This window comes from Oryx dammah, unplaced genomic scaffold (assembly GCF_014754425.2).
Source record: "Oryx dammah isolate SB20612 unplaced genomic scaffold, SCBI_Odam_1.1 HiC_scaffold_26, whole genome shotgun sequence".
Taxonomy (NCBI): Eukaryota; Metazoa; Chordata; class Mammalia; order Artiodactyla; family Bovidae; genus Oryx; species Oryx dammah.
In genome coordinates this window covers 47678985-47702755 of record NW_024070210.1, presented here as the reverse complement: position 1 = coordinate 47702755, position 23771 = coordinate 47678985, and the positions used below count along the sequence as shown (strand labels likewise).

The following is a 23771-nucleotide window of genomic DNA, read 5'->3' as shown; positions in this document are numbered from 1 at the left end:
GAACAGAATTGTTCTGTTAAATGGTCCCACTATTCTAAAGACTTGCCAAATAGTTCTTAGACGCTTATATTTTTGTGTCTGCATCTGTAGATGAAGTAAGACTATATAAAGATACTATATGACACTAACTTTCATTTCAGTATTTTAGATATTTCAAATATATAGATACGTATGTTTGTGTCTAAAGAGAGTACATACAGCTGAGATGTGGGAGACGATATTTATACTTGACCAAAGAAGGCTGCTTAATTCAATGAATTTGGAGGGTTTTTTGTTTTTTAAGTAAAAAGTTTGATACTATTAATGCCCTCATTTTTCTGAGCCTCCAGGTCCAGTTTGATTATCATTTCTTCCTTCCATAGTCCAGTGATTTTTCTTTTTTTTTAGTGATTAATATTTGAAGCAAGCCAACAAATCATTCTGAATTAAATTTTAAGTTAATAAAGTTTCAATTCATAAATTTTCCAAACCAACATAAAAATTCATATTTTCCAGAGCTTAGTAATATAAAACTTTAGAAGTCACATGTAAAAAACTTACTGCAAAGACCTAGTGGAGGTACATAGAAAGGTGGCAGATGAAACCAGAGTTTGTGAATCATGTTAAAAACTGCATATGCGTTAGGACTGAGTCTTGAAGGGATAAATGTATATAAAGCATTAAAAACTAGTTTCAACATTAATTTTCCATTTGTGGAATGTAGACCTTGTAGTTTAACCATAAATTTAAATTAGCTATTCTGAAATAGACGTATTACTTTTTAGTGAAAGATTTCTAACAGCCAGAAACACCACCATCAAAAGGTGCTATAGATGCTGGATCCTTATATTTTTATTTCACTTTACAGGACACAGGAAAAAGGACATTTAGGGAAGAAAAAGGTTATTTTGGCTGCAGAAAGGGAAAGCTGCAGTAATCAATTTGTAATTAAGGAGCAATCCTAACTTAGCCTAGTAGAAAGTAATATTTTAGAGTTTAATAAACGTTGATTGTCCTTGGTTTCTTTATTATTGTTTTTTTTCTCTATTTTACAGAAATACTTACCACAGAACACCATACAAAATGGTAAAACTGGATAGATAAACCTGAATTCTTTGTGGCTCAACATGCTATAATAAAAAAGATATTCAAAGAAAATATTATTTTCTCATATTAAATGATGGTTTAAGAAATTAATGTATTTAAAATGAATATAATTAACATGATCTGTTTTTGTAATTATGAGACTGAATTTCATGCTTCAGGAATCAGTCTATTTTTTAGTTATATGGTGACGATGTGTTAAAAGTAATGCCAACAGTTGATGTCAATGTGAAATTCTAAAGTACAATTGCATTCTAAAAAAAGGGATTTCTGTTACCAACCCAAGTAATATTTCTCAAATTTAAAATAGAAATGCATACATTTTCATTTGGAAATACAGTACTTAAAGTTGTGGGGGTTTCTGTTTTTTAGAAGCAAATAAAATTTTCAACCTCTTAAAATTGAATATAATATTATTAAGCAAACTGTGTATCAGAAGGGCTTCTCTGGTGGCTCAGACTGTAAAGAATCTGCCTGCCATGTAGGAGACTCGGGTTTGATCCCTGGGTTGGGAAGATCTGGAGAAAGTATTCAGTTGGTCTGAGCATCAGCATTTGTTTGTTGTTATTTAAATGCTAAGTCATGTCCGACTCTTTGCAACCCTATGAATTGTAGCCCACCAGGCTCCTCTGTCCATGGGATTTCCCAGGCAAGAACATTGGAGTGGGTTGCCATTTCTTTCTCCAAGGGATCTTCCCCACCCAGGAATTGACCCACGTCTCTTGTGTTACAGGTGGATTCTTTACCACTGAGCCACCAGGGAAGCCCCAAGTACCAGCATACTCACTGCATTTTCAATCTGCTAAATAATCCCCACTAACAAATCATAAGTATTAATGAACCTGCAAAAGATAAATAGTTTACCTTTCAAAGAACTTATTTAATTTCTTGGTAACATTTAAAAAATGAACTATTTGAACAAATAAAATCTTACCTATAAACTAGCAGTGTCCATAGCACAGTCACCAAAAATATCCTGTACCTCTTTGGGGCTAGAAAGCAGCCATGAATAAAGAAGGGTAAGTGAGTACCCAGGACAGCTGGAAATCCTTGACTGAAGTACCAGTGCCATGGATGAGAACCATAAAATGATCCCAAATCCTGCAGCACATTGAATTTCAAAAAATTGTATTGAACCAGAGTCCACTGGGATAGTTGAAGGAAAAAGAAACAGAAATGTGTTAATGCCAAGTATGGATTTTTGGCACTGGGGAATTTGGCATAATCATGAAATTAAATCAGAATGAAGTGTGAACACTAGGTAGTTTACATTGCTAATTTTGAATATGCAATACTTTTTTTATACTGTTATGGTTTATAATAATAGTATACTGAATACAGTTCCCTGTGCTATATAATAGAATCTTGTTTATCCATTATCCATATAATAATTTGCATCTACTAATAGTAAACTCCCAATCCAACCCTCCCTCCACCCCCTTCCCCTTGGCAACCACAAGTCTGTTCTCATATCCCTGAGTCTGTTTCTGTTTCACAGATAGGTTCATCTGTGTCCTGTTTTATAGATTCCACATATAAATGATATGGTATTTGTCTTTCTCCGAGTGACTTCATTTAGTATGATCATCTCCAGTTGCATCCATGTCACTGCACATGGCATTATTTCAGCAGTCTTTTTTATGGCTGAGTAGTATTCTGTTATATGTTTATTCATTTATCTGTCAATTTACATTGTTTCCATGTTTCAGCTATTGTGAATAATGCTGCTATGAACATAATGGTGGCAGGATCTTTTTAGATTTACGTTTTGTCTGATATGTGGAAAAAATCCCAGGAGTGGAATTGCTGGATCACACAGTAATTCTGTTTTTCATTTTCTGAGGAACTTTCATACTGTTTTCCATAGTGGCTGTACCATAAGCTTACATTCCCACCAAAGGTGTAAGAGGGTTCCCTTTTCTCCACATTCTCTAAAGCATTTGTTAATTGTAGTTTTTAACGATGGCCATTCTGACCAGCGTGAGCTGATACCTCATTGTAGTTTTGATTTGTATTTTTCTAATAGTGACGATGAACATCTTTTCATGTACTTATTGGCCATTGTATTTCTTCTTTGGAGAAATGTCTGTTTAGGTTTTCTGCCCATTTTTCGATTGGGTTGTTTGTTTTTCTGTTGTTGAGTTATATAAACTGTTGGCATATTCTGGAAATTAAGCCCTTGTTGGTTGTATCATTTGCAAACATTTTCTCCTGTTCTTTAAGGTGTCTTTTTATTTCTTTTTTATGTTTTCTTTTGCTGTGCAAAATCTATGTTTGATTAGGTTCCATTTGCTTATATTTTTTTGGATATTTTTCTTTTTAAGAAATTTTAATTATTTGAATTGGAGGCTAATCACTTTACAGTATTGTGGTGGTTTTTGCCATACATTGACATGAATCAGCCGTGGGTGTACATGTGTTCCCATCCCCATTTGTTTATGTTTGTTTTTATTTCTGTTGCCTTGGGAGACTGACCTAAGAAAACATTTGCATGATTTATATCAAAGAATATTTTGCTTATGATCTCTTCTAGGGAGTTTTATGGTGTCATGTCTTATGTTTAAGCAGCCATTTTGAGTTTATTTTTGTGTATGGTGAGACAGTGTATTCTAACTCATCAATTTACAGGTAACTGTCCAACTTTGCTATTACCAGTTGCTTAAGAGACTGTCTGTTTTCCATTGTATATTGTTACTTCCTTTTTCAAAGATTAATTGACTGTAGGTGTGTGGGTTTATTTCTGGGCTCTCTATTCAGTTCCATTGATCCATATATCCATTTTTGTGCCCGTACCATGCTGATTTGTTACTGTAACTTTGTAGTATTGTCTGAAGTCTGGGAGGGTTATGCCTCCTACTTTGTTCTTTTTCTGAAGGATTGCTTTAGCCATTCAGGGTCTCTTATGGTTCCATATAAATTTTAGAATTGTTCTAGTTCATGAGTAATTTGATAGGTGCAGTCACATTAAATCTGTAGATTCTCTGGGTAGTATGGCCATCTTAACAATATAAATTCTTTCAATGCAAGTGCATGGGATATCTTTTCTATTTCTTTGAATCATCTTAAGTTTCCTTTATTAATATTTTATAGTTCTCAGTATATAAGCCTTTCACCTCCTTGGTCAGGTTTATTCCTAAGTATTTTATTTTGAGTGGTGTGATTTTGAAAGGTACTTTTTTTTTTTACATTCCCTTTCTGATATTTCATTGTTCGTGTAAAGAAATGCAAAGGATTTGTGTATGTTAATTTTGTATCCTGCTACCTTGCTGAGTTCATTTATCAGTTCTAGTAGTTTATGTGTGGAGTCTTCAGAGTTTTCTATAGATAGTATCATGTTATCTGCTATAATGACAGTTTTGCCTCTTCCTTTCCAATTTGGATACCTTTTATTTATTTTCTTATCTGACTGCTGTGGCTAGGACTTCCAGTACTATGTTGAATAGAAGAGGTGAGAGTAGGCATCATTTTCTTCTTCCAGACTTTACTGGCAAGGCTTCCAGCTTTTCACCATTGAGTATTATATTGGTTATGGGTTTGTCATGCGTGTGTGCTCAGTTGCTCAAGTCATGTCTAACTCTGCAACCCCATGGACTGTAGCCCACCACGCTCCTCGACCCATGGGATTCTCCCCAGGCAAGAATACTGGAGTGAGTTGCCATTTCTTCCTCCAAGGGGATCTTCCCAACCCAGGTATTGAACCCACGTCTCTTGTGTCTCCTGCATTGGCAGTCATATTCTTTACCATTGAGCCACTTGGGAAGCCCATGGGTTGGTCTTAAATAGCTTTTATTATGTTGAGATATGTTCCTTCTATACCTACTTTGGCAAGAGTTTTTCTTTTTTTTAAAATCATGAATGTTGAGTTATGGCAAATGCTTTTTCTGCATCTAGTGAGATGATCATGTGGCTTCTGTCTTCTGCTTATGTGTTGTATCACATTGATTTGCCTATGTTGAACCATCCTTGTGAACCTGGGATGAATCCCACTTGGTTGTAATATACAATCTTTCCTATGTGTTTTTGGATTTGGTTTGCTAATATTTTGTTGAGAATTTTTGCATCAGTATTCATCAAAAAGCACTAGCCTGTAATTTTATTTTTTGGTGATATCTTTGTCTAGTTTTGCTTCATAGAATGTCTTTGGGAATGATCCTGATCAGTATAAGGTCTTCTTCACATGTTTGGTAGATTTGCCTGTGAAGCCATCTGGTCCTGGACTTTTGTTTGTAGCGAGTTTTTTAAATTAGAGATTCTATTTCTCCTCTAGTGATTGAAAGGGCACAATTCAAGAAGTGGTGAATCAATTTCTTCTTGATTCAGTTTTGGTGGACTGAATGTTTGTAGAAATTTGTCTATTTCTTCTAGGCTGTCAGATTTGTTGGCATATAATTGTTCATAGTATTATGTTGCTTTGTATTTATGCAGTATCAGTTGTTAACATTTCCTTTTTCATTTCTTAATTTATTTGGGTCCTCTCTTTTCTTCTTGGTGAGCCTGGCCAGAGGTTTGTCAATCTTGTTTATTACCCTTTCAGAGAACCAACTCTTGGTTTTACTGATTTTTTTCATCTCTTAATTTCCTCTCTAATCTTTATTATTTCCTTCCTTCTGCTGACTTCTGGTTTTCCTTTTCTAACTCTTCTAAGTGGTAAGTCTAGGTTGTTCATGTTAGATTTGTCTTGTTTTTGAGGAAAGCCTGTATCACTATGAACGTCTGTCTAAGAACTGCTTCTGCTGCATCTCATTGATTGTGTATGGTTCTCTTCTCACTGTCATTTATAATAGTAAAATCATTTATTAACTTTTTATACGTATTAATGTGTTCTTTGTAAGACACTAGGTTTTTGAGATTCAAGAGTATAATTGTTTATCCCATTTTGACAGTGTAGCATGTAGACACGAAGAATCAATGAAAATAATTTTTATATGTGTTTGGTACCCATGTTAAAAATTTTACTGTAGTACCACCTTATGGCATCACATATTACCTATTAAGATAAAGCTCTGAGAACACTGCACTTTGAATTACAGCATAAAGTAAGTAATAACAACAATAGCAGCTAACATTAAGTGCTCACAATTGCCATGCATTATCTTATTTAATCCTCCAACCTTAAGAGACAAGTACCACAATTATTTCCAGATAAGGAAACTGGTAAGAATAACTGGTCCAAGATCTTATATCTTAATACACTAGGCTTCAGACAGTAGCATCTGATTCCAGAACCTATAAGTGACTTAAAAAAACAGGGAACTAAAAAACAACCAGAGGCTATGACCAATTAGATTAAACCTATATTACCAATATTAAATCTATTACCAATAAGATTAAACCAGATGCTTAAAGAATATTCTGGTCAATATGAATTCTGAATAATTGAGGTTAACTTAAGTCATTTAAAAGTTAACCTCTATTGTTACAAACCTGACAACAGTACTTTGAATGGACTCTTAGAACTTCAATTAATACACAATTCTGTTATATGGAAAAGTACAGCAAAGCGAACCAAAGGCACATGCTACTAGCTTTTTCCTAATATATCCCATATCATTAAAAAAATGGTTTGCTTATGTTTCCAGATACTCATGGATGAAAAAAGTAAAGCTGAGTTTTTAGTGTAATAAGTGACTATATTACAGTAACTTAAAAAAAAGTTATTTTTACTTACTTGACCAAAAAAAATACGATCAATTATCAGAGACAAACTCAAAGTGACAAATCTGAAAAACAAAACAGAATGGTGACTAACATTTTGAACCTACTGAAAATCCAGCAATGGCATATGACTTAGTGGCATATAGCATCAAAAGCCACTTTAAAAATGTTTCAAAAGTTTCTCCAGCTGAATATGGATTTACATGTTTTGAAAGATATTTCATTGAGAAAAGCTGTATTTAAACTTTTTAAAAGTAATAAATTCTGTATTACCTCCTGCTGCATAATGAATTACCACCAAATGTTTTGGCAACCTAAAACTATGAACATTTATTATCACAGCATCAGTGGGTCAAGAATCCAGGCACAGCTTAGCTGGGTATCTATGACTCAAGATCTCATAACTTGTTAGGATATTGACTGGGTCTGTAGTTTCAGCTGAAGGCTCTCATGATTTTTCCCTCCAACATGCATTGTCACTTCTCAAGTTTCTCAAACATAAATTAATCATAGTTTTCAGCTGTCTCCCTGAACTGGAATGTATAATTCATGAAGGAATGGACTTTGTTTGTTAAATTGCTGTATCTCTAGCATGTGGAACAGCACCTAGAAGATATGAGGATTAAATATTTGCTGAATGAATGCTTTACAATCAAAACAGTGTTAATAAATTTGAGAAATGACAATAGTGGCAACTTAGCCACCATGTGATTTTGTCCTTTCATAATAGCTACCAAAAATAGCCTGTACAAAGTGAATACTAATATATTAAAAAGATCACTGTTTTAAGAGTCAAAGTACATTCATTCCTTCAATGAATAATTATTTTGTGTATTCCACTAGGTACCTGGTATAATTCTGATTCTAGGAGCTCAAAATATAGTCAGAGAACATGGGTTTCAATCCCGTTTTCATCACAGCAACCCAGTGACACTGGCTAATTTCATCAAGCCCTCCATTTTCCGTGTCACAAAGTAAAACACATCTACATTGGTATAAACACATCTACATCGCCTAGATCCAAGAACTGTGAAAATCAGGTAATACGTGAATATATATTGTATGTTTATCATAAAACCTCATACAAATGTGAAGGAATCAAGTATCCTTAAAATATATTTGAAAAATATTTAAGAAATAAAGCATAGGAAAGTTCTAATTTCAAAAAACTCCCAGGATCCTCATTTAAGCAAATTAAACTACTCAGAATCACAACTAAAAATATAAAATTGGAAATACTATGTTTCCGTAGTCTGATAATTCTCAGTGATATTAGAAGATACACCTGACTAAAAAGATGTAAGATCTTGTTCATAATCTTTATTAAAACTAATATGATGGATTGTAGCTATACTTACCCTACAGGTAAAAACTGATGTAGAATAAGATCAAGCTTTCTCTGTTCTTGCCAGAAATGTTTGAACAGCAAAGGTATCCATGGAATAATAGCTGTGGGACGGATTATGAAGGCAAGTGCCACCAGGGATGAGTACTTCACACTATATGCAAGGAAAAGGTATTATTAAGACAACTTGGAAATGAGTTCAGAGGTTATCTATTTACTCCATGGTATTACTTTTTTTTTAATTAGACCATTTTCTTTTTGGTATAAATAGCTATCTGAACATGGGGAAGTTACCTAAACTTTCTGGTTCTTAATTTTTCTCATCCATAAAAAAGAGGTAATATGTAAGGTCTTTTCCAGCTTTACTTAATATTCTAGTATTTCCAAGTAAGAAGTTATTCTAATCTTAATGTTAGTTTTATTTACTGAGAGGTATATCAACTTTTAACCATAAAACTCTGTCAAATCCTTTTCTGGTGGAAGTGTCTCTTACCAAGATAAAAGACAGACACATTTTCTAAGGGGGGGAAAAAAGCTCTTTTAAAGAAAAACATTGGGATTATTTAGGTAATGATGGGCTTCTGGGCACATGTGGTTTTGTTCAGAAAGCAGGCTTGTAGTTTTGCCCATCTGAAAGATATATATATCTATATATACATATATAGATATACACCTGATTTTAAAAAAGCTTACTGTAAAAACCTATATGATCATGGATAGAAATGTGGGTTAACAACTATTAGGACCTCTCTCAATAAATAGTTGAAGGAGAGCACCTAATAATTTAATCATCAAGACGACAGACAGTGGCAAAATCAAACAACTTTATAGTGCTATGATATACCTATTAACTAGTAAGTAACTATAAACAAATTTCCAGTGTTGGTGAAGATGTAAGAATAGGGATTTCAAGTTCAAATTCTTACGGAGAGCAGGTAAGTAATAAAAATTTGCATGGGACCTCCAATATCGTCATGAAGGAATCTTGGCCCAGAATGTTGCCAGGCCTTACATTTTTTCAAGAGAAACTAGAAATCAAGATTTTAGGTAAGATCTCCCAATTTAAAAATTTTGCCAAGTAGTTAACGTAAAGAACAAAACAAACACTGAGCACGTGAAATAGAACACCCCTGGCTTAGTCTGAACTTGTAGTCAGCCTAATTGCAAATTCTGCCATAGTGAAACTACCTAGAATATGCCCAAATGTATTGAGTCCTACCTAACCTCATTCCAAATTTTCCAACTTGGATTTCTTACTCCTTTCTGAATATTTCTACCTAACTTACTGGAATTTAAAATCAAAGTATACGAAATAAGCCCCACAACTTTCTCACAAACCTGTTTAGTGTCTAGTATTAAACAGTATCACTCATTTTCTCAGTCTTAAAATTTGGAGTCACTTTAAATCCCAACTTTTCATCCCACACATCAGCTTTCCTTCCCATTGCCATGATTTTACATCAAATCCTCTCACTTGTCTAAAATCTTCTCATAGTTGTGTCACTTGTTTGGAATCTTTTCATAGTCATTATTTCTAATTTTGCAGAAATATTTCCTAAGAATATCATTGTCACCATCAATACTTACTCAGCATTTACTGTGTAATAGGCCACCCTGTCTATAGATTCTCATTTAATTCTTGAGAGTGGCTCTATTCTCATTTGATAGAAATCAATGTTTAGACATCCTCATCTATAGGTAACATAAGTGAATGGCTATTCTAGCAGTCAGGAGTTTTAATGCAGAAATGATCTTATTTGGTTTGATCCTCAACAACCTTGTATATAAGGAAGAATGGATACTAGCTTCTTAACTAGATTCCCAGATTTTCTAGCTTTCTCCCTTTTAGTATATCCTCAGTACCGCTACTAGGAGAGAATTATTTCTAAATCAGGTTTAATTGTGTCATGCTTCTCAAAGCTACCCTGCTACTTATAAAATCTGAATCTTGTAAGTGCCATGCTAGCCTCATTCCTCTCTTCTCCTACACATCCTATCACACATTAGCTCCTCCAGACAACCTGCCCAGAATACAGTGAAACCCTATTCAGATGTTTCCTTTTCTTAGTATTTTATACCAATTTATATAAACCCAAACCACGTCTATGTATTTTCTATTTGCCATCCAGGAGCTACTCTATTCTTCACCTGCCCAGGGTGTAGGGAGGGTGACCTATTGGACTGTATCAGTGGGCTATCTTGCTCTTTGGCTTCTCATTAGCGTTGGTTAACTGGAGGGCAGAAGAGTCAGTGTATGTTATTCACCCTGCTCTTTCCTTGCTATGAATAAAGGCTGGCTGTACCCCTCTCTCGGAGAAGACGATGGCACCCCACTCCAGTACTCTTGCCTAGAAAATCCCATGGACAGAGGAGCCTGGTAGGCTGTGGTCCATGGGGCTGCGAAGAGTTGGACACGACTGAGCGACTTCCCTCTCACTTTTCACTTTCATGCATTGGAGAAGGAAATGGCAACCCACTCCAGTGTTCCTGCCTGGAGAATCCCAGGGATGGGGGAGCCTGGTGGGCTGCCGACTATGGGGTCACACAGAGTCGGACACGACTGAAGTGACTTAGCAGCAGCAGCAGTACCCCTCTTTTGTTGGGGTCCTCTCTAAAAAGTTCTAGGGATTTCAGTAACAGTTTCCTCTCCTTACTCCCTGAGGCCAAAGATAACAGAAACTTCTGTGTGACTAGCCCTCAGGTACTATGGTATCCCCTTACTAGCTTTCTAAACGTTTATACCTTTGTAAACAGTCCTTTTATTAAACTCTCTTTGGTTATCTAGTTTGAGTATCTCTCTTTCCTGCTGTAATAAATATATCAACTGTGAATTTGTGGTTCTGATCGCCTTCATGAATATTGGGGGAGTCCACTGGGTATTGCAATATATTGATAATTTAAGATTTTTCAAAACCATGCTTTAGAGTTTTGTACATAATTGTAACAGTACTGTAACTCACCTGTCCATAGACTTTGAGCCTTCCAAAGGATAGTAGAAAAGAGCAATTATAGTGAGAACAGTTTCCATGGTGTTTGTAAGAGTTCTGGTACAGCAATACCACGTGAACCAAGAGCATAACTGGCAAAAAAACTAAGAACAATTATAAGCAAATATATATGGAGTGGGAAATGGAAAAGCTTAGTATTATCTTCTAAGGAAAATAGGAAGCAAGCCTAATGTTAAAAATGGGCATGCCCAAACATTGTTTTTAAGAAGTTATATCAAACACATGTCTATGATAATCAGATCTATATTTGTTTATTTAGGTACATTTTTGTGGCATTTCATTTGATTTAAATCTCACTTCACACTAATAAAAGATATAAAAAAATACAGATTCCTTGACGGCAGAATTTAAAGAAGACTGAAATTCATAGCTAGAGTTTTATAATCAGTATTACTCAAATTGTCTTATATTACTGACAAGTATTTTCTTGATATTTTTATTGACCTTGGTGTGGAATGTCCTCTTTCCTGATGGGAAATTGAAGACAACACACACACACACACACACACAAAGTGACTTATCAGGAAAAAGCATTAAATTTTAATTTGGAAATTGACTAAATTAATAAACTACTTTTTGGTAGAACAAGCAAACAGAAGCATCATTAAGTCTGCAAAACAAATGCCTTTAAAAGAAACTTATTAGTTGCTTCAGCAATGTTAAAACATGTCATACCAGCTTCCTATCTCTTCCAATACAGACTTTAAAGCATGTTCCCAGTTAACTTCTTGGGAAGTTAAAGGCTTTTCCTGAACTAGATGATCATAGTGCTGCCACTTTAGAGGAAGGATTTTAAAGGCATTATGTCTTTGTTGATAACTCTTTTTAGGATAGTTTAACTGGGAAAATCCATTCAGGATTTGAATGGGAGATTGAGAATCTCCTCACTGTGAAGTAAATCAAATGACAAAAGACAATCTTCTGTACCTTCTCCATTATTCTAGCCAAAAGTGAAAGAGTGCATCAGTGAGAAGAGAATTCTCAGGCCTGAGTTGCAGGTAGTTGGAGGACTAGTGAAAGGATTGTAAAAAGCTGAGGTAATCCACGTGGTAGGCAATAGTTTATAACTGTTCCTACTGAATATTCTGGCAAGTGAGACAAGGACTCAGCCCTGAGTCATGGTGCTTCCCAAGGCTGTGTCCTAGGCTTCGGCCTCTCTAGGGTTGGAGGGCACCAATGGTTTCTGCCACGTAGGGCTCATTCAGAAGGAGACAGCATGTCCACTTGCATCTTACTGTTCTGAATTATGGAAGTGCCTTTGTAAAGTTGTACAAGTTATCTTCTGAAACTGCCTTGGGAAATTAGTCATGTCGACTGCCCTGTTGACGTGCTTCATGCTCACAGGAATGAAGGAAATAGATTTTCTAACGTGTTTTAGACTTACCACCCATCGTGCTACTTGCTGATTTTCTAGTTGCTTCATTAATGAGTAAAACCTCAAGTCTGCTATAGCAGACAGAAGTGCTTGGGCAAGTCTAGGAATCCAAATCTTCATTAGTTAAAAAAAAAAAAGATTAAAAACATCTGGTTAGTTCACACTTTAAAACCATAAGAAATCAACAAGCTTATCCAACATTGAAAGTCATTCTTAGTTTTAAAAAAAAGATGCATTGTTCTATTCTTCTGCAAAAATACCTGTTTTTCTACAAAAAACTACATTAATTTTCATGGAAATACCAAAAGGTAGTTTTATCTTTCCCATGCTCTCTGTAATATATGTATTACAATACTACTAATTTTAAGTAGCCAACAGCCCATTTCATTGTGTGAAGGCTCTATTTTAGAAGCACATTTAGTTGTTTTCATTAGCATAACAGTAGGTAATTTTTAATGAAATATTTACAATACTGTGGGCTAAGTATCATACTAAGTACTTCATGTATATCAGCTCATTCAGTCCTATCAATCCTATGAGACAGGATTATAAATGAGAAAACAGGGACAGAGAGGTTAAGTGATTTCCGCAAAACTGCAGAGCTAATTAGCGTGGAGGTCAAACCCAAGTCTGCCTGATTCCAAAGCTCTTAGCTATTAAATTACATTGCTTTGCTATCCTGCGATATCAATAATGTGAGTTACTTTTTTTTGGTAATCTATTATTATAGAAATATGGTTTTCAGATGATATTAAAGAAGAGTAAAAAGAAAGTAAATGTATTATAACAATTACAGTTAATGATTCTATATTATACATTAATATCTTTGAGTTTTAAAATGTGTCACAGTTATCATTAAACTAAACACTTGCTGGTAGATCACAACTAATTTTAGTTTGTTCAGAAGATGTGTTTCTAAAAATTTACATGTACATCTGTATTTTATTGCATCAAACTTCACTAATTTTATGTTATAATTACAGCTGCTTTACTTTCAGTTGTCAGCAGTTTCTAACACTTTAGCTTTATGTCCTTTATCAGTACTCTGTAAATATATGTTTAAATCATAATGGTACATTGTACTCCATAATTTCACTTAAACTGTGCCTGTAAAATACAGTAAAAGACACCTCTGTACTCATCTTCTGTTTGCCCTGCAAAAGAATCTATCAGCCTCGTCCTCACTTCCCAGGTCTGAAAATACTACATGTGAAAAGTTAATTTCGCTACAAACTTGATATGAGCTGAGTGTTGAGGTAGCCACTAAAATACTAAAAGAATTCTTATGCACTGAGAGAAGTATAGTTATTTATGAACTTAATGAGCCACTGTATTCTGAGCTTCTTGCCCTAGCTTTCAATACTGTGTTCAGTTTCAAAACCCACATTTTAAGATTAGACATTAATAAATTACAAGGTGATTATGAGGTTTTAAGACTGGAGATGTTTATCTGGATAAATAGGACTTTTTGAAGTGTTATGTAAAAATATTGAATTTAAAAGAAGGTAGATTTTAGCTGAACACAAAAATAAATGGAGTTGTAAATTTCCAGTTGTTCGCAGTCTCTCCAGACTTTATCATAATTTTCTAGGTTATAATAAGGCCCTGACAATTAAAGAGTTACACATGGCTGCTGGAGAATAAAAACTAGTGTGATGGAGTAAAGAGAAGATGGAATGTGACAGGAGTGAACCCTGAAGATTAGGCCTTTGTTGGCAGCTTACCATTCTATATTCCTATTCTTTAAGATCCTTACCCTTCCTTTCCTGAAACTCCAGGAACTGGATGTCTGTGTGCCATCTTCTGACTGTTCAAAACTCCCACTGTGGTACACCCCCCCACCCCAAACAGGTCTCCCTTCTTATCCCTCTTCTCACAATATTCCAAGCCAGTGCTCTCCAGTATAAATACAATGTGAGCCACATACTGAATTTTAAATTTTATAGTAATCAAAAAGTAAAAAATGTCAAAACAAGTAAAATGAACCACAATATTTTTATTTAACTCATATCTAAAATATTTCAACATTTAATCAATGTAAAAACTACAGAAATATTTTACATTTTTCTCTTGCTCTAGTGCTTTGACATTTGGGATGGATTTTACACTAACAGCACGTCTCAATTTGGACTAGCTACATTTCTAGCATTTCCAGTCTTGAGTAGCCACATGTGGCTGGTGGTTTCTGTATTGAACAGCAGAGCTCTAAGCCATCCTTAATTCTGTCCACATACCTTATGAAGTTTAGAGAGAAGTTATCTGGAAAGAGCACTGGACTGTGAATAAGTAGACATAGGATCTGGTTTTAGCTTTTAATATGCAGTGACTTTGGTCTGTTTTCTTCATCACTTCTCTGACACCTTCTGGTTTCAAAATTATATAATCTATTTTAAAATAATCAAGATGAGAGTATGATGACTGACAGCATCATAATGGTTCTCTGTTCAAGTTCTATCTTGAAGACTCCTTCATTCATAATCTAACCTATTTTCTGGGATATTATATACATTTGCCTAGGCAAATATGAATATCCTGCATATCTAGAAGCCAGTGGGTAGTCGTGAGAGATGAAAAAACAATTCACAGTTCCTAACTTCTACACGTGTTAATGGGAGAACTACTACTATCAATTTTCCTTCCCTGTGATATTCTCAAATAAAGCATCAATTTCACCAATCCTGGTCTTTGTTCTTCACTAATGGGTAATTAGGTATCATTGTAAAGGGGAGGGTACAATACAGCCTTAAAAAAAAGAAAAACTAAGCAAAACTCCACAACCTCGATGTCTTTCTAGGCTTCAAAAAACCTTTCAGGATTTGGGCTGCCTTAAGAATTCTGGGCCACTTCCCTAACAGAAAATGGGGAAGGGCCAAACTGTTGAGTCCAACTTGATGATAGCTTAAAGGATGTTGATAATGAGGTTAGAAATACTTCTGCACCATTAGTTCTTCTTTTGTATTTTTTCCTGGCAACTGACCCCAGAAATTCATTATCTAGGGATTACAACCCTGCTCACTCTTGATGGCTAATTACTACACAGCACAATAACTGTACATATCAATATATTTTTGTCAAGTTAATTTGCCTAATTTTTAATTTCAATACTAAATCCTGAGTAGGTTTATATGTATTTAGTTTTCATAGGCTCACATAACATGGCCTTATGTTTACAAGTTAAAAAAATAAGATAGAACACATTCTTAAGTGATTCTTTTATGAAGGAAATTTACTTTTAAAGTTCAAATAATATACAGTCATTCTGAACATCTGTATATCTTAATAGAATTTCTCACAGCAGAACACTTTAATGCTCAATGTTTTTAGCACATATTGAATGCTTACACATCACCGTGTGTCTTTGAACCCTGGGCTTCCCAGATACAGAGTTGAGCAACAGTCTTTTAAAAACAAACTTCCATAAATAATAATAATTATCATTAACATTTAATACTAATTAACATACATTAACCTTAGAAAGATGAAATCTGTTAATGACTTTTGATTACTTTTATTTAAACTTACCAGCAAATGAACACTATCTTTCCCCAAAAGATGCAGAATCTTGTAAATGCTTGCAAAGATTAAGGGGTAAGTATAACCCCTCAATCTTTCTGTCCATTCCCAGGTCAAATAACCATAATTAGTAATATTAAGGACTAATGTTAAGTAGCATTGAAACAGAACTTCTTTTCATTTCTGTATATAAAACATTTTTCGGCAAAGAAGCTTAAATAAAAACAGTATTTTATACAGGGTATTGGAAATAAAAATGTAGTTGGCTAAGTAAACAATTTCTTCAAGCAGAAATGTTTTTTACTTCATCTATATGCCCCACATTACTGAGCACTGTGGGAATATATGCCAAAGGCTTAGAACATTAACACCAAAGAAAGTACAGAAGAAATATTAGCTTAAAATAATGGCACACTTTTATAGGTTAAAATTACTTGGAGAAAATATGGAAAATTGATTGAAAACATGCCAGAGCTGACAGTTTCTGAGATGAATACACATTTCTAGTCCAGGAATAGAAAACTACAAAGGATATTTGAAAACCATATGATGTGCAACTTCAAGAGACTGCCAGTATTCATCTGGAACAAAACTTGTCTGGACTAAAAAGCAGTTACATATTCGTAATGCTATGATAAACAAGACCAAATAAATGTTTTCACCAAGAAGATCTGAAAAAAATGAACAAACAGGTAATTGTAGCACAAGAGTCAGGCAACTTCCACTTGGAGAACTAAAGTCTGCTCTGGTTGGCCCCTTGCTCAGGCTTTGTTAAAGTGCAGTGGTGAATTCCAGCCCCTCCACAGTACTCAAAAGCAGACCTGGGTGGAAGGTTAGACAAAGCGCCATAGCCTCATCAATGGGGGATTACCACTCCTTTCATTTAACAAGTCAAAATTTAAGATACATTTTGAAAAAGAGATTGGGTTAACTAAGGCCTTAAGCTAATATATGTGTATATAATGAAAGAAACCAGCTAACAAATTACTAACTTAGGAAGCAACATTTTGTATATGTGCATATACTGGCATATAAAATGGTCCTTTGTACACTTTTACATAGTCCTTATTGATACTTTTGTATGCAATTCATTTCTATATATGCACTATGTCATTTAGTCCTCATTGCTATGGGGAAGGTATCATTAGCCCTATTTTATATGAGAAAACTGAGGCTCAGAGTTAAACTGCCTTCTCCTAAGTCAGAAAGGTTGTAAATAAACAGGATTCAAATCCAGGTCTGTATGTTGACTCGAGTCCTGCTCTTAATCACAAATGGACATCTTCTACACGAAATATTTTTTAAATGTGAATTTAGTTGCTAACATTTAAAAATCAGATTTTATGTTAACATCTGTATTGTAGCATATCAAAACTCCTTATGATCTGGCAACATAGAGCTCAACTGGGAAACAACTGGCTGGTACTGAAATATAGGGTTTTTTGACTTTTTACTGTATTTAGCCTTGCCTCTTCTGTCCCCTGACGAGTTTGCAGCCTGCCTGTGATCCACTGTGAGTCTTACTATCATTCTGGGTTCCTGCACTTTCATTCCTTATTCTTCAGGAATATTTCCTTTTTTTCAACTGGAGGGTAATTAAAATATTGTGATGGTTTTGCCATGCATCAGCATGAACTGGCCACAGGTATACATGTGTCCCCTCCCTCCCTAACCCCCCACCCCCACCCCATCCTTCCAGGTTGTTACAGAGCGCTGCCTCTGAGTGCCCCATGTCAGACTTCCATTGGCTATTATTTTACATAGGTAATATATATGTTTCAATGCTATTCTCTCAAATCATCCCACCCTCTCCTTCTCCGGGTCCAAAAAGTCTGTTCTTTATGTGTGTCTATGCTTCCCTGCACACTGGTACCATCTTTCTAGATTCCATTGTTCAGTTGTCAACATATACATGCACTAATATATGATATTTGTCTTTCATACTTCACTCTGACAGGTTCTAGGTTCATAAACCTCATTAGAACGGACTCAAATGCATTCCTTTTTATAGCTGAGTAATATTCCATTGTGTATGTGTACTATTTTCTGATGGACAACTAGGTTGCTTCCATGTAATAGCTATTGTAAATAATGCAGCAATGAACATTGGGGTACTTTTTCAATTCAAGACAACGTGTATTTTTCAATTCTGGTTTCCTCAGAGTATATGCCCAGTAGTGGGGTTTCTGGGTTGTATGGTAGTTTTTTCCCTAGTTTTTTAAGGAGTCTCCATACTGTTCTCCATAGTGGTGGCATCAGTTTGCATTCCCACCAGCAGTGTAAGAAGGTTCCCTTTTCTTCACACTCTCTCCAGCATTTATTGTTTGTAAACTTTTTGACGATGCCCATTCTGACTGGTGTGAGATGATACCTCATTGTGGTTTTGATTTGCATTTCTCTAATGAGCAATGTTCTGCGTCTTTTCAAGTGTTTCTTAGCCATCTGTATGTCTTTGGAGAAATGTCTGTTCACGTCTTCTGCCCACTTTTTGATTGGGTTGTTTGTTTTTCTGGTATTGAGCTGCATGGGCTACTTATATATTTTGAAGATTCTTTGTCAGTTTCATTTGTTATTTTCTCCCATTCTGAGTGTTGTCTTTTCACCTTGCCTATAGTTTTCTTAGTAGTGCAAAAGCTTTTAAGTTTAATTAGGGCCCACTGGTTTAGTTTTGTTTTTATTTCCGTTACACTAGGAAGTGGGTCATAGAGGGTCCTGCTGTGATTTAGGTCAAAAAATGCAGGAACACATTTTAAATGTTCTCAACTAGTGCATTCACCACCACATAGTGCCCCTTCTGAACTTTAATCTTTCAGAAACAAACCTCCCTACTGGACTGTATCTGCTGTCCGAAAACCTTGTTCTCTCCTTTTCTCCTCTTTACTTTGTGGCCTCAGGCAGAAGAAACTACTCAGAACTGGCCCTTAAATAACAGCCTTTGGCACATACAAGGCACGCAATATATAATGAATGAATGAGGAACCTATCTACATACCCCCTCCGACAGATCAGAATCCCACTTGCTGGGGTGATGTTTCTCCTGTCAGGGTGACAACGAGACCAAAGAGAAGGCGGAGGGGCCAGCAGGAAAAAGCAGTGTGGCGGGGGTCAGACCTGGTTCCACTCCAGGAATCAGCCCTCCGCAGATACGAAACTTTGGGAACAATGGGTAAGGGTGGCCACTCCCTCGCTAACTTGGGATGGCCTCATCATGCTTATTCACTTCACATGGCTGCGGAAAGCTGGCACAAAACAATGCAGAATACAGTGCCCTGCAAGAGATGGGGATCCAGAATCCCATCTCCAGGGCAAGGAGATTTCTTGGCACCCCCACCCCCCAACTCCCGGCCCCCCAGTAGATGGAGCCCTCGCTCAGGGTCGCCGATTTCCCGCCGCCACCACCCAGCTCGGCGTCCACACCCCCTCACTTACCCCCGCAGCGCCCGGTCCTCTTCTGCGGGCTGAGATACAAGGTGGACTTTCTCGTTCGCAGCTTCGTCTTCTCATGAGAGCGGTTCTGGAGACCGCGGAAAAAGAGGCCGCCGCCTCCGCCGTCGTCTCGCTTCATTCTGCATCAGCTTTGAGGTCCACTGGGGACTGCCAGCAGCCGAAGTCCCCCAGCAATGGATGGCTGAAGTGGCGCGCGTTGCTCTTCCGCCCACTAAGTTTGGTCTTTGTAAGCTGCCGTGCCGGCAGACGCGAAGATAGCCGGGAAAAGTCATCTTCGTCCCGCCCACCTCCAACGGTGGTCCCCGCGGCCCACTATTGCTGTTTCGGCATCGCGTCTATGTCTTCGCCGCGGGCCGGTCCGCGCTTTCCCTGCTACATTTCTTTCTCGAGGGACCGTTCCCTTCCTTTGGTTTCGTGGTCTCTGCGGCTTGGGTCCGGAAACTACTGAAAGGAACTGGATCTCACCTCTGCGGGTGCAGGCAGGAGGCGGCGGGGAGCTGAAGCAGAACGGTGTGTGAGTGGTAATAATAGGACTGATGGAAGTGTTGGTGTAACATTGCATGCTTTGGGTGATCTTACAGTGACTATTTGTTGAGCGACGTAGGCGGGATAAGGGTAATTTAGCCTCTTGTACAGATGTGGAAAATGAGGCCCCCAAAAGGTTAAAGGACTTGGTCAGTGTCATTTAGCGAACTAGTGGCGGAAGGGGAACCTTCCCGAAGTTACTTGCGGTTTAATTGTCTGTTTTACAAGGAGCTGACTTGCAAATGTCTCCTTTTCTTACACTCAGTAGTTATCGAACCAAAATATGCTTGGTGAAGTTCTCATTTATCTAGTTTAGCGTAGAGTCCAGGAGGAAAAAAGACTTTCCCCCCCAGAAAAATAGTAAATTACGATTTTAGCGATATATTAAGAAGCAGCTACTATTTACTCCGCCATTGTTGAGTTTTGTGACCCCGGGGACTGGCTTAGGATGCTGTGAAATATTGTTATAATAAAACATAAAAATGATTTGCTCTGTTTTACCTGTTTATAAATATGTACTTACTATCTCCGAACCATAGAACTTATCAGACTATAGACTATTGCAAGGAATATAATTTTCAGAGAAGTTCTAGTATCTTAACTCTTCAGTTGTTAAAAGTAAAACAGTGAAATCCCTATTTTATTTTTTTGTCGAAAATGGAGGGTAGATGACTTAGAGATGATGTCACTTTGTATCTACTATAGCATCAGAGGAAACTAGAAAATCTTTTAGTTTTTAAAAATTGTTTTTAATCACACATATTGTCATGAAATACTAAAGAAGAGCTAATAATGAAAAGTAACAAATCTCTCCCCTTTCAGATGAGATTGGCAATCACAGTTAACTTTCGTGGACGGCTGTTTCTTTTAATAGTATACCTTTTTTTTTTTGGTATATCTTTAAAGGCATAAAAAGTATGTTCCTCTATTTTTTCACACTTCTGCCATTTAATAAAGTATCAGTTTAAAACCTCTGAAAACATTCTCTAATAGCATTTAGCTTAATCTTACACCATCCCCTGACCCTCATTTCTCATATTCCCTTTGTATCTATATTCCTATTTTAGTTACATCAAAAAGCATATTTACATATTATGAGAAAAATACTGTTTATGCAGGAGCAAAGTTTTGGCATGAAGTCTTTATAAAGGATATTGTACTGAGTTACTGCTTTGCTTCCCATTTTCTTTGTATACAGACCTGAAGAGAGTTCCTGGATGTGGAGTTTGTTTTTTTAGAACCATCCTTGCGCTGTGAAGTGTTTGATGAAAAAATGTTTGGAAGATTGACTTTTCCACAACTGCTTTTTGCTAGCCTCCTTGGAATTGCTGGAGGAATATATATTTATCAACCAATATTTGAACAGTATTCCAGAGATCAGAAGGAGTTAAAAGAAAAGATGAAATTGGTACAAGACTCAGAAGACAAGAAAAGTTGATACTACATGGAGTTGAACTGTAATTGCTTAAAATTCCATTGAAATTATACATTGAGTATAAATAATCTAGTAAAAAGTTATTCCCTATAAATAATCTAGTAAAAGTTATCAATTATACTTTAAATGTAAATATATTATTGATAGTGATTTTAAATTAGCTTTAAAAGTAGCACTGTCAATTTTAATGTTTACTTTACTTTTTGCCATTCTATGTCTTTTCACCAGGATCTATGAGTATGTTTCATTTTAAGCAAAAATGAATGTATTAAGGAATATTTTATTTCCTAGTTGAGGCTTATTTTTCTGGGAATGCAGCCTATACATTGGCAGTCTAGAGTATATAAACTAGCTGGAATTGTGTTTACAGTTATGTTTGTAAATGAAGTTAACCAAGTCAACTACTTCATGCAGAATGCACCTCAATTAGCCTACAGTTAACCTACTTTAATATACTTTAGCACTCTTTCAATTCCTGGCTTTCTCATCCCAGGCAGAATGGAGGTGTAAATTGAGAATCAGGATGGCTCAAATTAAATAGAAGTTTTTGAGAAGGTAGATGGTGTCCCAGAGGGTGGCGAACATGACACACATCTGTTTACTTAACTCACTAGGCAGATCTGCATTAATAATCACCATCATGGAAGAGTTAATTCATTATGAAGCTATTCATACAGTTAAAGGGTTTTTTGGAAATTGCTAAGAACTGATTTAATTTTATATTTTCAGTGAGAGCGTAAATGTTATCACATCATATAAAATACTGTAAATCAACTCATTTCAAATGTCAATCTATGCCAAAACCAATACAGAATTGTAAAGTAAAAATTAAAAATAAATAAATTAATTAATTAATTAAAAAAAATAAAATAAAAGCAACAATAACAATGTCAAACAAAAAAAAAAATAAATAAATAAATAAAAATAATAAATTCATTATAACTTAATATAAGCTATCTATGTTGAGATCAGTGTAAGTAATAGGATTAAGAGAGAGAGAGGCCGGGAGGAAGCATGAGATTGTAAGCTTCTGCTCAGTTGCCACAGATGTCTCTTTATATTCTTCTGCTTTAGAGCATGTCACATAACCATGGGCATGAATATATCATCTTGTTGCCCAAGGAATGATAATCCTATTTAACATCACGTGAAGTTGAACCACTTTTGATCATTTTGAGAAGGATGCACCTGTCTGGTAGTCACATACCAACTGTCAGAGAATGAGTCAATTTTTTTTTTTCCAGTGAAGGTACTGCTGCTGCTGCTGCTGTTGCTGCTGCTGCTAAATAGCCATTCAAATCAAAGCTATAGTGAGATGCTACTTCACATACACTAGGATGACTGCTGTCAAAGAGAGAGGAAGTAGTAAGTGTTGATGGGAATGTGAAGAAGTTGAAACCCTTGAATATTGCTGGTGAGGATATAAAACAAGTTTGGCCATTGTGAAAGTTTGGAGTTCCTCAAAAAGAAGAACATACAGTGTTACCATATGACCCAGTGATTCTGCTTTTAGATGTGTATCCCAGAGTAGTGAAAACATGTCTGCAAAACATCTGTAAATGAATACTCAAAGCATCATTATTATAATAGCCCCAAAGTGGAAATAATCCAAATGTCTCAGCCAGTGAATGCATAAATATATCATGGTATATCCACGCAATGGAATATTACTTGGTTGAGTACAAAAGGCCACATATTGTGTGATTCTGTTTATATGACATGTCCAGGATAGGTAAATGTATAGAGACAAAGTGGATTAGTATTAAATATTTCCCAGTGATTAAGGGGAAGAAGGTATAGGGAGTGACTGCTAATGGATATAGCGTTACTTTTTAGTATAATGAAAATGTTTTGGAACTAGATAGTGGTGTTCAGTGACATGTTTGTGAATATATTAAAAACCACTGAGTTGCACACTTTACAACTTTATTGTGTGAGATTATATCTCAATAAAACTGTCAGAGAGGGCTTCCCTGGTGATCTAGTGGATGAGAATCCACCTGCTGATGCAGGGGAGATGGGTTTGATCCTGGTCTGGAAAGATTACACATGCTATGGGACAATTAAAGCCTACATGCCACAACTACTGAGTCCACATGCTGCAACTGTTGGAGGCTGTGCTCTGCAATGAGAGGCCACTGCAGTGAGAAGACCCTGCTTATTGCAACTAGAGTAAACCTGTTCATAGCAGTGAATACCTCATGCAGCCACATTAAAAAAAAAACAAAAACAGTGTCAAAGAGGAGGAAGGAAACCCCACTGCTTCCAGAGTAGCAGCTGCAGTTGGGGTAGTCCATTGTTTTCTTCCATAATCCATCTAGTATATGTGTGTGGTATACAATATACATAACATAAAATTTATTATTTTTATGATTTTAAAGCACA

The 23771-nt window shown here is 36.0% G+C and overlaps 2 protein-coding genes across 5 annotated transcripts in view; one reads left to right on the top strand and one right to left on the bottom strand.

Moving 5' to 3' along the window:
- Positions 1-19738, bottom strand: part of PIGB (phosphatidylinositol glycan anchor biosynthesis class B) — a 24874-nt gene extending 5136 nt beyond the window's left edge. The window contains exons 1-9 of one of the 2 annotated variants that reach the window (XM_040226561.1): positions 19409-19738; positions 16515-16650; positions 15989-16106; positions 12476-12580; positions 11044-11174; positions 8097-8237; positions 6752-6803; positions 2018-2229; positions 1045-1109 (exon numbers count right to left, since the gene is read on the bottom strand). In XM_040226561.1, the coding sequence (XP_040082495.1) occupies positions 1045-1109; positions 2018-2229; positions 6752-6803; positions 8097-8237; positions 11044-11174; positions 12476-12580; positions 15989-16106; positions 16515-16650; positions 19409-19544 (1096 nt within the window). In that variant the 5' untranslated portion in view covers positions 19545-19738. The remainder of the gene's footprint in view (positions 1-1044; positions 1110-2017; positions 2230-6751; positions 6804-8096; positions 8238-11043; positions 11175-12475; positions 12581-15988; positions 16107-16514; positions 16651-19408) is intronic. The other variant, XM_040226562.1, reaches the window with a different exon arrangement.
- Positions 19697-23771, top strand: PIGBOS1 (PIGB opposite strand 1). 3 transcript variants are annotated; one of them, XM_040226574.1, is made up of 3 exons: positions 19697-19936; positions 21150-21408; positions 22636-23771. In XM_040226574.1, the coding sequence occupies exon 2, from the start codon at positions 21225-21227 to the stop codon at positions 21387-21389; it is 165 nt and encodes a 54-aa protein (XP_040082508.1). In that variant the 5' UTR covers positions 19697-19936; positions 21150-21224; the 3' UTR covers positions 21390-21408; positions 22636-23771. The 3 variants fall into 3 exon arrangements, with proteins under 3 accessions (XP_040082508.1, XP_040082505.1, XP_040082507.1); XM_040226571.1 differs by lacking the exon at positions 22636-23771 and having other exon boundaries at positions 21150-21749; XM_040226573.1 differs by lacking the exon at positions 22636-23771 and having other exon boundaries at positions 19850-19940; positions 21150-21749.